Raw genomic sequence first — 14,755 nt, forward strand, 5'->3', positions numbered from 1 at the left:
GTTGTTGCAAGCTGTAAGTCAGAGTTCCATTTTCACCAATGGTCGGGTCTTGGTCAACTTGTGTTCAATATCTCAGCTCCCTTTCTCCCCCCAGGACACAAAAGTACCACAAGCCATTTGTCTATCAATAAGGAAATCTCTTCTCTTCAATATGTCTCTTCAGTCTCACCTTAGCTACTAAAGTATATATAATCTCCTTAGCTGTTATGCTCAATTTGTGAAAAAAAATGGAATATAGGAAAGTATTTTGATTCTACCCTGCTTTGCCTTTTTTCTTCAGAGCGTTACCACCACCACCTATAATGCACTATGTTTGTTTCACTAATGTGCATCCCCACCTAGCAGTAGAAGTCAAATTCAGGAAAGCAAGACCTCTGTCTGCTTTGTGTGGCTTAATTTTTTTTAGTTTTCTTGTTGATTTACTTTCAGTTTTATTAGTTTTGTGTATGTGTGTTGATTTCGTTTTGTTTGGATTTGCTATAACCACAGTGCACAGAATGGTTCCTGGTATGCTGGAACTTAATAAGGATTTTGTTCATTTTTAAAATTTTTACTTTGACATTACTAGGCTTTGGGCTCAGGGCCTCAGATTTGCTAAGCAAGCACTCTACCACTTGAGCCATGTCTCCCTCCCTTTTTGGTTTAGTTGATTTTAAGATAGGGTCTTGCACTTTTTGCCTGAGACAATCTTAGACCATGATCCTCCTAACTCTGCCTCCTGCCTAGCTGGGATCATAGATGTGAACCACTGTCAGCAACAAGTTGCTGTTTTAATGAATGAATCAATACTATTTTAAACAAATTTGAAATGACAAGCGTCTCCATTTTGTGATATATTAAAACCTGCAAAGTTCAGCCTTTGACTAAAATAAGCATCAATTCCAGAAATGTATTTGAAATGTTCAAATAATCCATTGTAGAAATTTCCTTCATTCTTTTGTCTTCTACAGAAGGAGCCATTGTGGTAAGCTTTGTTAGCAATTCATATTCTGCTGTATTTTTAAGATTTGCCACAAATATCTATCATGTACTAGAGTAGCATTCTCTATCTCCTGAAATTCTGGCACATCACTCCAAAATCCTGTACCAGTATTGTTGATTGCAGAATTGTCTAACTGAAATCCACAGAGATGTGTGATTGGAACTGGTGTCAGAGTCTATGAGGTTTGAGTTCTTGATCAACCGTATTAATGCTGGGGTAGGAATCAATAAACTAAAGATGATTTTCTTTTTGTAAAAGAATATGTTTTGTTATCTTTCAGTAGTTGTTCAGGGAAGTTGCCATTCCACAAAGCAGTTTATGAATACAGTGTGTCTTGATCAATGGACCCTTTTCAATGATGTTTCTTTATTCAGGATGCTGCTAATAATGGACCCAGCAAAGGTGTGTCAGCTCAGTGTCTGTTTGACTTGCTACAATCTCTAGAAGGAGAGACTACTGACATATTAGACATCCTAGAGCTGGTCAAAGCTGAGAAGCCTCTTAAGTCATTAGGTAAATGCAAAACTTCCCTTAACAGTCTTTTTCTTCCTGCAGTTTTTCATATATATGCAAACTAAATAAAAAAGTAAAATGAAAAGGAATGAGTAGATTTTTTAAAGCCTTGCTTTTTTTAAAAGTTTCTTGTGGGTCTTGAAGAACAAGAAATCCTCTGCTATACAATAAGATGTACAAGCAGGAATGGTAAGGGGAAACAAAGGAGGAGGCAACAATGCTTGATAAGAAATGTACTCATTACCTTGCTCATGTAATTATAACCCCTCTGTTCGGTATTTTCACAATAAAAAATACTTATTAATTAAAAAAAAAGAAATCCTCTGCTATGAAAATCATACTTAAATGATGTCCCATAGACCAGTGTTCTCAGACTTCAGTTCATAGAAGATTCAATTACTGGCCATAATTCTAAGTGCATATCCTCCCCAAATGGTCTTTTATGATCCTGGGACATGTAGAATTTGATGTAATTTTTTTTAAAAAACCAATTTTTTACCGTAGACCATTCAAGGGTGCCTTCATTGTCTTCTATTAGGTGAGATTGTTAAAAACTACCCTAAAAATCATGTATTTATTATCCAATTATTCAAAAGTAAAAAACAGGGCTTCTATCCCTTCATATGAAGAGAATTATAGCTTTTATCATTTATGTATAAAACTCTAACAAAGGATGTACCACAAAATATAATTGGAAAGATGACATTGGGGGTGATGAACTTGATTATCCTGATCAGAATCCATTTTGATTATGTACCCTAACATTTCTCTTTCAGATTTCTGCTATGGAAATGAAGACCTGACATTTTCTATCAGTGAGGCCATTAAGCTCTGTGTGACTGTGGTGGCATATGCTCCAGAGTCATTCAGAAGGTAACTGCAGCTCTTTCTTCTGTGCACTGTAAGAAGTGACTATTGCAAAAACAATAAATTAAATGAATATAAGGTTTATCTCTGGTATATCGAGTCTGTAACAATCTGACAAGTCTTTAAAAAACAAGTTTAGAGTTGGGGAGGTGGGGAGGGAAGGGTTGGTAGGGGAAAAACAATGGAGGGGGTAATAATGCTCAATAAGAAGTATATTCATAATCTTACTCATGTAACTGTAACTCCTCTGTACAGTATCTTTGCAATAAAAATATATATTAAAAAACAAATTTAGGAAAATTGGTCATAGTGGACATTCTGGAAAATATTGTAAATCTTCCCTAGTTTGAAATTTCCTAATTTGGAATTTGTGCAAAGACTAAGATATTTAGTCTTACTGGGAAGTATTTTCCTCTCCTGTAATACAAATGAGTAGCAAACAAAATTTCATAGCAGATATTTAAACAACCTGTGAAAACTCTTATCAAGGAGTAATAATAAAGCTTATCAGAGAAAGGGCAAGAATATGTATCTTGTCTTTTGTTGAGTACTGAAAGCCTAATATTCACATCTGTGAGTCATTCCAGTTCAGTTCTGTGATGTTGGTTCTGGTCTCATGCATCAGTCTCCTCTCTCTGTTAAAAAGTCCTACCCTGTGAGCAATCTCCCCAGGAGCAAAGGACTTCAGTTTATTGTGCTCGTATGTCTTCATACATATGTCTTTTTTCTTTTCCCCAGGACAGATGAATAAAGCTGAGAGGGGCCAGGCTTTATATTAATTGAACTTTGTTTATTGGAAGGAAGCATGAGGAATGAGTGAATTTGTACTTCTTGCATTCCCAGGATTTGCCATCTTAAACCGTGATGATTAAATATTATGCCTGAGGGAAAGCAGAGGTACAGCTGTGACCTTCTGGAAAGAAAATCTGCAATCCATCCAGATGGGCTTGTTCCCACTTTCCTACTCTATCACAGCTACACTATCACGGCTCAAAACAATCCAGGATGGATCAAAACCCTGCATTACGTTAACTCCAAGTTTATTCTGTAAAAATGTATTCTCTATTCTATTGTCAATTCCCAGCTGTGTATGGTGTTAATAGGATATACCAAAAATTCTGCACTGGGATCAAGTGACATTAAGACATTTCATAATGAAATGCAAACCTTTTATCATTAAAATGCCAGTAATGTAGAACTACCAAATCTTCACATTACCAAATTCCCAGTGAGACCTGAAACTCTCTTTCAAGTTAAAATTCAAACACACTGAACTCAAAAGGAATAAGAATTTACAATCAAAATAACTTGTCAGAATGAGTAAAAGATCAAAGTCCAATATTGTTAGGTTTAAATTTATTTTTCTTTTTTAATTTAATTTTATTGTCAGGGTGATGTACGGAGGAGTTACAGTTACGTAGTAAGGTAGTGAGGACATTTCTTGTCAAACATTGTTACTCCTTCCCTCATTTTTCTCCCACCTTCCCTCCTCCCATGTCTCCACCCACCCCCCAAGCTGTCAAGTTTATTTCCAACATTTTGTCTTAAAAAATATTATTTCTTTAAGTGATCCTTCTAATTTTCCATTCAGCACAGAGCTTCTTGATGCCTTGGTGGAATTAGGGTTTCTTAAGTAGCTGCTACCTGAGATATTCTTAAAGGGCTTTCATATTTGTACCAGCAAGTCCTTGTGCCTAAATTATTCTTACATAAGTATCTTTTATTCCTATGAAATGTTTAGTATCATATGTTTATACTTGAATAAATATCCATAAATGATATTTATGGAACTATCACCGAAATAGAAAAATCAGATAAGGCACCACTACCCTCATTTTCAGCATGATAAATCAGCTTTGTGTATTTCTGAACTCTAAGTGAAATAGTATCATAGGCATACTTTTAATATCAGACTTCTGTTATTCCATATTATTACATGACTCATCCATGTAATTCATTACATATGGTGTGTAACTGTAGGTTAACTTTGTGTTTTTATTTGTTGTTTTACTGAAGTGGGTATTGAACTCATGGCCTTGAACTAGCTAGGCAAGTGCTCCACCACTTGAGCCATGCCCCAATCATCACAGTTTATTCTGTCATTCATCTGTAATATTCCGTTGTATGAATACCAAACATTGATGATTTCTTCTCTTGATGGCAGATATTTGTGTTGTGTCTAGTGAGAAGCTATTATAAATAATGCTACAATGAATGGTTGCATCATTGTGTATGCCTTTGTGTACATCTAAGTATGTGTCTCTTTGGGTAGAAATGCTTTTCTAGATCATTTGCATATTTTGCTTTAATGGTTACTAAGGAAAAGTTTTATGAAGTGGTTTCATGGGTTTTCAATCACATCAACACAAGAGTGTTATTTACAACTTGGAAAATTCCATTAAGAAAAAAGTGCAACATAATCTCTGGATAAACTCAGTAAGCCTCATTTTCTCCTAAAACTTGGTACTTCCAAAAGATACCTGGAAGCCTTAGACTCCGAACTTCGGTTCTTTTTTTTATTTGACCAGACTTTCTATTAAAACAATCAGTTCACGTGGTATTTAATTTTTACAGGAATCACAACTGATTTCTTGCTTGTCTTTTTGGCCTGTCAGAGGTAACGGGGCTCAAGAGTCTCTGACTTCTGATGTACTCATCCAGCTCTGAAAATTGCCATTTCCTGCCTTTAGAGCACTTACCTGAGGTACAGTTACACATTCAGCAAGCAGTTCTCAGTGTCTACAGCAGAATTCTCTGGTATCTCTAGAAAGGAAAATGGATCAAACAAACTCTTTGTTCCCAGTTCTCGGCATGTAGTGTTGTTTTCTCAAACCCAGAGCTATAAACATAAACGCAATTGGCAGACTCTCCTAGCAAAAGCTTTATGTTAGAGTTATGTACCTAGCAATTTTAAAAGTGAGAATCCACCTTCCATAATGACTGATTCCTTACCCTCTCTCCTTTGATGATGTCCCTTTCACATCAACACTGCATTAATATGGGAGTGATGTTTAATATGCACCCCATACCCGCAGCTAAGTACCCATGTTGCCAACCCTCAGCACAATGGCCGTTTCCACAGGCTCTTCCTATAAAGTGACTCCTGCTTTGGTCTTGTTTCAAAATTGTTCAGCTGAGACCCTACACCAACACATTCCTGAAGAGAGGTTTACCAATTCTTATTTTTCTGCTTTTTTCAACCTTTTGTATACGTGTATACTTGATTTAATAACCACTCTTGGGGGGTGAGAAGGAAAATGAGAATTCCTCATCTCTCCAGAGGCTTTACCCATGCTCCCAAGTATGCTATAACCTTTAAATGTAGAAAGTTAAATGTGAATTGGTTTTCTTTCTGTTGCTTACAGTCTTCAGATGCTGATGGTCTTGGAAGCCTTAGTTCCATGTTACCTACAAAAGCTAAAGAGACAGACATCACAGGTGGAGACAGTACCTGCTGCCCGAGAAGAGATTGCTGCCACAGCTGCTCTTGCTACATCCCTACAAGCCCTTCTGTACAGTGTGGAGGTCCTCACCAGGTGATAGTAGTGGCGGAAATGTCTATAGCTTTAAACTATATGTATCCATTGGAAAGATGAAGAAAAATTGTGGCTAAAAGTCTCAAAAACCTAGTCTTTATACATACTTACAAACCTTTATGTTTAGAAATATCTACTTAGCTCCTTATGGCTTACAACTGCAAATAGTCCCTAAGTTAGTTATTTTGAGGAGTAGTAATAGTAGTAGTAGTGATTAAAATGATGTGGCTCCTGTGGTTGCTGAATGCACAATTGCTTATAGCTTTTTTTTTTTTTTTTGGTCCAGTCGTGGGGCCTGAACTCTGGGCCTGGGCACTGTCTCTCAGCTCTTTAGCTCAAGGTTAGCGCTCTACCACTTGAGCCACAGTGCCACTTCCGGCTTTTTGCTTTTTTGCTTATGGGGTGCTGAGGAATCAAACCCAGGGCCTCATGCATGCAAGGCAAGCGCTCTACCACTGAGCCACCTTCCCAGTCCCTACTTATAGCTTTTATGGTAGTTTTAACCCATGGGTGGACAGATCTTTAGTAAAAAGGCTAAGTTAGTGAAAATGAACATTTTTTATTAGCTACCATATTATAAGACATGATACATCTATGTTCCAGTTGGACATTCTCTTATTACTTTATGATATTACTGTATTATTTTATGATGTTAGGCGTTCTTTTACTATAATTTTAGAGACTGTACAGCAAATATAAACTGTAAGATCATACACACATAAATATATATGGCATATAGGTCAGGCTCAATGGATTCTTTCTGGATCCGGATTAAATAATACTGAGAGAGGGGCCAGCAGAGGTGACTCAAGTGTTAGTGAACCATTCTAGCAAGTGTGAAACCTTGAATTCGGATTCCAGTACCACCAAATGATGATGATGATGACGACAACAATGACAATGATGATAATGGTGGTGATGATGATGATAACAATGATGACAAAGATGACTGTGATGATGGGGGAGAGGCTGAAAGATTTGGGGAAGGAAAGGGAAATTAGCATCAAAGTTCAGCCCTAAATAAAGTTCAAAAAGTTAACGCTAAGAATGAGAAAAAAAAAGAAGAAAAAAAAAGTTAACTCTATCAAAGAATCTTGAGTACAAAAGCATGAGGAATTGAGTTGCCACATGGCAGGGTAGGGCCAGATGAGGCTCTAGATGGGTCAAGAGATAAAGCAAGAAAGTGGGTACAGGACCCTGAGCATATGATTAGCTCTCCTTTTCCACTTCCTCTGAATTGAATAGAAGGAGATATTCTTTGGGAGAGAGAAGTCTTCCCGGGCTTGTGTCTTTTCTCCTGTATTCCATTCTGCTCTGCTAGAAATCCAGACTGAAAGACCACACATTTAGCCTAACATCCTGTAACTTACCTTCATTCCCAACATAAAAAGCCCCTTGCTGCCTCAGCCTTCTCTTTGCTATGTTGATCAGAGGGCTCACTAAAAGTTCTGAAGTCTAGGGAAGATTTTAGTTTCCTAAAATTCCCATGAAGAGTTATGGATGAGGCATGAGCATTTAAGATTCTGATGCTTGAAGTATTCTAATGCCCTTAATATTCTTTCTGTGGAGAAGACCAGCCTCATTGATTATAGCTACAATCAAATTGGTTTCATTTTTACAAAAAGAATTTAAGCAATCCCTTTAAGTTTCACATTCCTAAATTCTTTATTTTATGAAAAAATAAGTTATATACAGATGAAATATGAGTATATTCCAAATGTAGTATTCTATTGTCATATGACACATTGCCACAATCTTACAGGTTTTAAAAAAAAACATTTGTTACTCACAGAGGTTCAAGCAATCAGCTAAACCTGGTCGGGGTTTTACAAGGTAGAAATTAATGCACTGATGAGTATGAGTTGTTATCCAAAAGTGCTGGGGAAAAAAATCCATTCCCAAACTCATTCAGGATTTTGGCAGAATTCCATGTTGTACAGCTTTTGTCTGAAAGCCCTCAGCCAGTCTCTGCATTTAGAAGACACACCCATTTCTCTTACATAATCTCCCTCTGTCTACCAGCTAGCAATAATACTTTGAATCTTTGTCATGCTACTGGCCAGTGGAAATGAAAATTTGTTGGTAGATCTAAATAAGTGATTAAATGAAGCCTGCCCACAACTCTTCTCCTTTGCCATATTGTTATGTAGCATAACAGCATCACCAATTAACACTAGCTAGCAAGGGACTTGGGCCATCTTTAAATTCCGCCTGATGCAACTCATTAGGAAATCGCATTCTGTGATCGCTTCTTAGGGTTTTTTCTGGTGTGATAGCCAAAGAAATATGCATAACCTTGTCTTTTACTATTGTCTAGAGTGGTTAACCATACAGTGGAAGAATAAGCTCTCAACTCTCAATCAATACAGACTTAGGATTTAGATTGCGTATCTTATTGAAGCATCATAGTTTATTGCTCAGAATCAAGAAATTCAAGAACTTGAATCATGGAAAATTCATAGATCTATAGGAATCAATGTTTTTGTTAAAACAGCTCTTGGGACACACAGAACTGTGTGACATAAATGCCGAAAGTTAGCCTATCTTTCAAAACATTTTTAAGCTACCTTAAAACCTATGGAGTCTCTACAACCCAGGGCTCTAATAAATATTTCCATCTCTTTCATTTTCATATGGCAATTATCATCGATGTTACAGACCCATGACAGCCCCACAGATGAGCCGGTGTGATCAGGGTCACAAAGGAACAACCACAGCCAATCACACCATGTCATCTGGAGTAAACACCAGGTAATTCTAGGCATGGTCAGTATTCTACAACCTGAATTTCAGTTGCTGAGAATAAGAGGAATCCTGAAAACTGGCACTAATAGGTGTGAAAAACTCTAAAGAAAAGAAAAGAGGGTGAGAGTTTAGTAACAAGAAAATACCACATCTTTTTTTTTTCAAAATCGTCAAAGAGAAGCTTGAATTGGAATTTGTTTTCTTTTGCATCTAGTGCTGGATGGTCTCTGCCACCCAGGTGTTTTGTTGATTTTTCCAGTTGTTTCATTTTGCCCCCAACAGAAGCCAAATAAAACTGATTGGCTGGTGGTGTCTCATTTCTGGGACAGGTTTCCTCAGACATTTCATCCAGGCTTTGATTCAGGTCCTTTAGCAATGCCCATATTGTTCAATTCACCCCTTTCCTTGGTTGGGTGTGGCTCAGACACTGGCCAGTTAATATTTTATCTACTGCATTCTATTTTTAGTAACCTCTAGATACCACAACAGACAAAGTCTAATTAGTGTCCTCATTTAAGGAAGAGTTAAGACACTGGTAGACCTAAAATCAGCTAAAGAGAAAGTTCATTTCCTAGTAGGAAGTACTTAGCAGGAAGATCATAAGGAGAAATTAAATAATTTCCTGCTTTCCTTAAGCATATTCTTAAGTATGCATCATTATTTATATCAAGGTAATTTCCTGTTTATTCTATTCTCTGTTTGGATTAAAAATAAAATAACTTCAAACCCAACTATACATTGACTGATATGAAGGAGAACCCCTGTATTATTTTTGTATATGAAGGAATTATGATGTAGTTTAAATGATATGTAGATGGTTCTCTAGGCAAATTGGGTCAAGTTCAACTACTAAGATGACTGGCATGTGGAGAAAATAGATTCGCTTTGGTTTCGTCCATCAGCTACAAAACACTATGTCTCAGAATGGAAGGAAGATGGTGATACCTTTCTCTGATCACTTGAAACAGAACATACATTAATAGTATGTCTTAGATTTTAAAGTTTTCAAAAAGATCTTTCCTTTGGCTATATTCCATGAGTTTTTATTCATTTTTACATTTTCTTTTATAGAAATTGTATGATAATTAAACAGTTTTCATAATAGCTGTCATTGTAGTAGCTGCAGTAACCAGATGAAATATAAATGTTTTATGTTATGCCAGGTCTGGTGGCTCCGGCCTGTTGTCTCAGCTACTCCCAAGACTGAGATCTGAGGATCGCAGTTTGAAGCCAGCCTTAGCAAAAAAGTTCACAAGACTCTTATCTCCAATTAACTTTGAAAAAAAAAGCTGGAAATAGAAATATGGCTTAAATGGTAGAGTGCTAGCCTTGAACAAAAAAAGATAAGGAACAGTGTCCAGGCGTTGAGTTTAAGCCCCGGTACCGGCACATGAATGTGTGTGCGTGCGCGCGCGCGCACACACACACACACACAATGTTATATTTTAGGAATAATATGTATGTCTGTAATACCATATATATTCCTTTGAGGCTTTTCATATAAACAAAAAGGATTTGTAAGAAAAGGACCTGTTCTTGTTCTGATTATTATGCCGATTGTTTTTCTGACTTCAGGCACCAGGAGCAAGGAGCCAAACTGCACTTCATCAGGTACAGAAATTCTTGCTGTAATTCCTAGTAGTTCTGACATGTTGAGGCGATTGCCTTTGGGACTGAGTTATGGTTCCGTTCGATTTATTTGACATATTATTTCCACATAAATCTGTCAGGAAGGGGCTAATCCACAGTCACTACAGTTTGGGGTGGATGGTGATTTCTTTCTTTTTTTTTTTTGGGTCCGGTCGTGGGGCCTGAACTCTGGGCCTGGGCGCTGTCCCTCAGCTCTTCAGCTCAAGGCTAGCACTCTACCACTTGAGCCACAGCACCACTTCCGGCTTTTTTCTTTTTGCTTATGTGGTGCTGAGGAATCGAACCCAGGGCCTCAGGCATGCAAGGCAAGAGCTCTACCACTGAGCCACCTTCCCAGCCCCGATGGTGATTTCTTTAGGCTCATGAACTCTCTTTATGTTCCAGATCAGCTTTTCCTGGGCTTCATGCTACCGAGTCCTTAACTCAACTGGAATCTTCTTAATTTTTTTTTACCTCCCGAACAACATTCATTTATCACAGTTAAGATGCACGGCTTTTCAGACCCCTGGTTATTCTTTTATAATTTTCTAGGGAAAACCTTCACTTACTAGAAGAAGGGCAAGGTCTTCCCAGAGAGGAACTGGATGAACGAATGGCTCGGGAAGAATTTAGGAGACCCCGGGAATCTCTGCTGAATATTTGCACAGAATTCTACAAGCATTGTGGGCCAAGGTTAAAAATCTTGCAAAACCTGGCTGGGGAGCCACGGGTCACTGCCCTGGAGCTGCTGGATGTGAAATCACACATGAGGTACACCTCTCACTTTTCCTGCCCCTGAGTATGGGCTTACCTTGGGCCTTATGTCTTCAAGAATGTGTTGGCCCGAGATGTGTGGGTGGGTGGATAAGGGGAGCAGAAGGGTCTTCTAAGTTAAAAATTTGAGAAACTTAAAATGATTTGCTTCCTAGAACTTAGATACATAGCATAAACAAATCCTCTGGTAGAGTTTGCATTACGCCTGTCAAAAAAGGAAATTCAAGGTGGACAAGGGAAATGTTTTTAAGACAGGTAAAACATACTCCATTTATTTTCTGCTCAGCAGAAGAGAATAAAAGGGAAATTTATTTCTTGGATTCTTCAAAAGCTAGCCTCCATCCAAGGACTACTTAATAACCCAGATTCTGCTATTTCACAAAAATCCAATCTTCCTTTTGTTATTTCATATGAAAAAAAACCCAACCATGCTACTACTTTCTAATAATGACTTCTTTAGAAACTAGGCCATCTAAAGAGGCGAGCATTACAAGAAAGTGAGCAACTTTAACTCTTAGACACACTTGACTTGGGCCTGAAATGTTCTTTAAACTTGTGTTTGATAGCCTTCATTCATTCAAAAATGTCTCGGTAAAAATTCTAAACTGGCTGAAGCCAGTCATCATTTAACATTTTTTTTACTCCTGGTCTTCCAGAAAGTGGCCCCATAAATACATCACTGTACACTTGTTTTTCCCTCTTTCTGTGATAAAGCCTATGTTTGCATTTTCATTCTTAAAAGAAATACAATTCCAAAAGACCTATTATTCAGATTACTAAATTTATAAAGTGCCATTAAAAATTGCTTGAAAAAATATTTAGGGATCACAAAATATTTACTTGGAAAGTTTAACATATATAAACTAAATGAAGACAGACATTCAGAAACAGCATTACAATTTGGCAAAACATACCAACTTCCTGCTTGTTGGATTTTTTTTTTTCACTTAAAATGATCTTTTGAAAGCACTGAGGAAATAGTGAAGGATAATGATAGGAGGAGAAATGTATGGTGAACATAGACTTTTTCTCCTGCAGGCCTATTTCAGATTCCCTACATGTGGGCACACAGCCATCAGTGCCAGAGAACGCCAGAGCTTCTCAAGTGTTCACACACCCAACTGTGCCCTAATGCAGAGGAGCTTATTTCACACTGAGAAGTTTAGCTCCTAAACAGAAGGCTTCAAAGAAAGGGGAGGGAAATTCAGAGTGTCAAGCCTTGTTGCCATAACAACCAAGGGCTCCCTTCCCCCAGATCATCTCTAGTTGACTGAGTAATTTTGTGAACAAATACCACACTCACAGAGACAGAAAGCCACTGCTATCACCAACAACCATTTGGTGAGTGCAAAGGGAAAGACTCCTAGAAGATTTGTGTGTGTGTGTATGTGTGTGTGCATGTGAGAGAGAGACAGACAGACAGACAGACAGACAGACAGACAGACAGACAGAGAGACAGACAGACAGACAGACAGATAACTATCCTTTAACTGGACCATGACCATCTTCATTAATCCTTAGGGCATTTGGAAGAAGAGGACAGGAGTCAAATAGCCTGGAGCTCCCTCTAGAGGCTATCAGCTATTAAAGGATGAATGAGATTTATTAGTTCATTATCTGCCATAGACAGACTTAAGATAATAGATACTAATGAAAGTGATCCAAACATTATAACAGACATGGACCTGTCCCTCAAGATAATGCACAATACCTCAGCACAGTGCAAGAAAATAATAATATTGCAAATGTTAAAAATCAAATATATTTGGGTGTTTATCCCTTTAAAAAAGACTTGAGACAACTTAGAAAATTTTATGAGGCAAAGGATAGAATGCATAAACTAGAGAATCAGAGCAGAAGAAGTTGAGCAAGGAAACAATTTCGATAATATTAGCACGGGAATGATAAGAGATCATATTCATGTTATTCATTCAACACACATTTGCTATTGAGCTTCTGATTCTCAAACCACTAAATGAAAATTGATCAGTTACAAAATCGTAGCATCAACAAGGTGAAAAGAATTGCTTGGTGTAATAATTCCTTTTAAAAAAATAACGCCAACCTGGTGATACATACAGAGTGGTAATCACTGGTCAGGGGAGCATGAGGCAGACGGATCATAAGTTGGATCCTACATAAAGAGTTCCAGGAGAATCTTGGCTATACAACGAGGTGCATCACCCTTATAATCACCATTTTAAAAATGTTAAAACAATTAGCAAGTTAAAATAATAATAATTAAAGGATATCTGGTTGTTGTTTGTTGAAAAGAGGGCAGTATTGTGAACAATGTCCTTGGTATCAGTCCTCCAGTAGGTAAAGGGCAAGTTTCATATGCCTGTAGAGCATGTTGTCATATGTCGTTAATCAAATTGACAAGAACAACATATCTGGAGCCAGAATAATGTCATTCAAGAGCACAGTTATTTCATAACCTGCATTCTCTCAAAGAAGAAAAAAATACCACCTACGCAATATGTAGACTTAAATGTCCTCTATTAATGTTGTATTGTACCCTTTGGGAAAGGACAGACCTACACACTCTCTGGCCAAACAGGTATTTTATGCTGAAGAAGACGGAAGGTCCAGACACTTAGATCCTATGTCTGGCAGAGGATTTATTAAGGTTTTCTCTTATAACTTAATCAAACAGTTATAGGTAGAATTCAAGCTAAACATATACACTTAGGAATTATGGGTGATATTTTAGAAACATAAGAATGGCTATCATCCAAAGAGAGGGAGTAGATTGAAAGAGAAATAAGGGGCTGGGAAGGTGGCTCAGTGGTAGAGTGTTTGCCTTGCGTGCACAAGGCCCTGAGTTTGATTCCTCAGCACCACATAAGCAGAAAAAGCCGGAAGTGGGGCTGTGACTCAAGTGGTAGAGTGCTGAAGAGCTGAGGGACAGTGTGCTAGCCTTGAGCTGAAGAGCTGAGGGACAGTGCCCAGGCTCAGTGTCCAGGTCCCACGACCAAGAAAAAAAAGAAAAGAAAAGAAAAGAAAGAAAGATAAATAAGATGATATCAAAGCAAAAGTGTGTTTCCAGGAAGAATTAGATTTAGTAAGAAGTGCTAAAAAAGCACTGGGAGAGCAATCTGGACCGCTACATTTGCAGAATATGTGGTTGATTACAAGGCTCTCCGGATTGATAATCCTAATTACATAGAATATCATAAAAGAACTTGTTGACTCATTTGTCCTTCTCAGAGCAACCCAGATTGCCCAAAGCAGTAGGACAACAGGCTCTGTAGTCCCCTCCTTCCACCCACCCTACTACTACCTGTCTCTCTCCTCCCTCCCCCTACTGCTTCTCCCTCCTGCTCTCATTTACTCTCTCCCTCCCTTCTTTCCTTCCCTTATGATAGAAAGATCTCTTGTGTTCTCTCATTAGGAAAAAAAAAAAAAAAACACGTAGTAACCTTTTTGTCTGGTGGTACTAAAGTTTGAACTCAGGGCCTTATACTTGCTGGGCAAGTGTTCTACCACTTGAGTCATGGTCTCAATCTCCCCTACAGGATTCAGGGCAACTGGTGGCTTACACCAGTGATCCTAGCTACTCAGGAGGCTGAGATCTGAGGAGTGTGGTTCAAAGCCAGCTTAGGCAGGAAAGTCTGTGAGACTTTTATCTCCAATAAGCCACCAGAAAACCGGAAGTGGCACTGTGGCTCAAGCGGTAGAGCACTCGCCTTGAGCTGAAGAATGCAGG

At 38.0% G+C, this 14,755-nt stretch overlaps 1 protein-coding gene across 4 annotated transcripts in view; it reads left to right on the forward strand.

Annotated features, from left to right (window-relative positions):
- The window catches only part of Unc80 (unc-80 homolog (C. elegans)), a 183,303-nt gene that overhangs the window by 137,697 nt on the left and 30,851 nt on the right, over nucleotides 1–14,755 (forward strand). For all 4 annotated transcript variants that reach the window (XM_013010848.1, XM_013010840.1, XM_013010826.1 and 1 more), the window contains 6 exons: nucleotides 1,357–1,495; nucleotides 2,272–2,368; nucleotides 5,728–5,898; nucleotides 8,557–8,649; nucleotides 10,219–10,254; nucleotides 10,825–11,043. In XM_013010848.1, coding sequence (XP_012866302.1) covers nucleotides 1,357–1,495; nucleotides 2,272–2,368; nucleotides 5,728–5,898; nucleotides 8,557–8,649; nucleotides 10,219–10,254; nucleotides 10,825–11,043 — 755 coding nt within the window. The remainder of the gene's footprint in view (nucleotides 1–1,356; nucleotides 1,496–2,271; nucleotides 2,369–5,727; nucleotides 5,899–8,556; nucleotides 8,650–10,218; nucleotides 10,255–10,824; nucleotides 11,044–14,755) is intronic.

The sequence above is a fragment of the Dipodomys ordii genome, unplaced genomic scaffold, assembly GCF_000151885.1.
Source record: "Dipodomys ordii isolate 6190 unplaced genomic scaffold, Dord_2.0 Scaffold1, whole genome shotgun sequence".
Lineage (NCBI taxonomy): Eukaryota > Metazoa > Chordata > Mammalia > Rodentia > Heteromyidae > Dipodomys > Dipodomys ordii.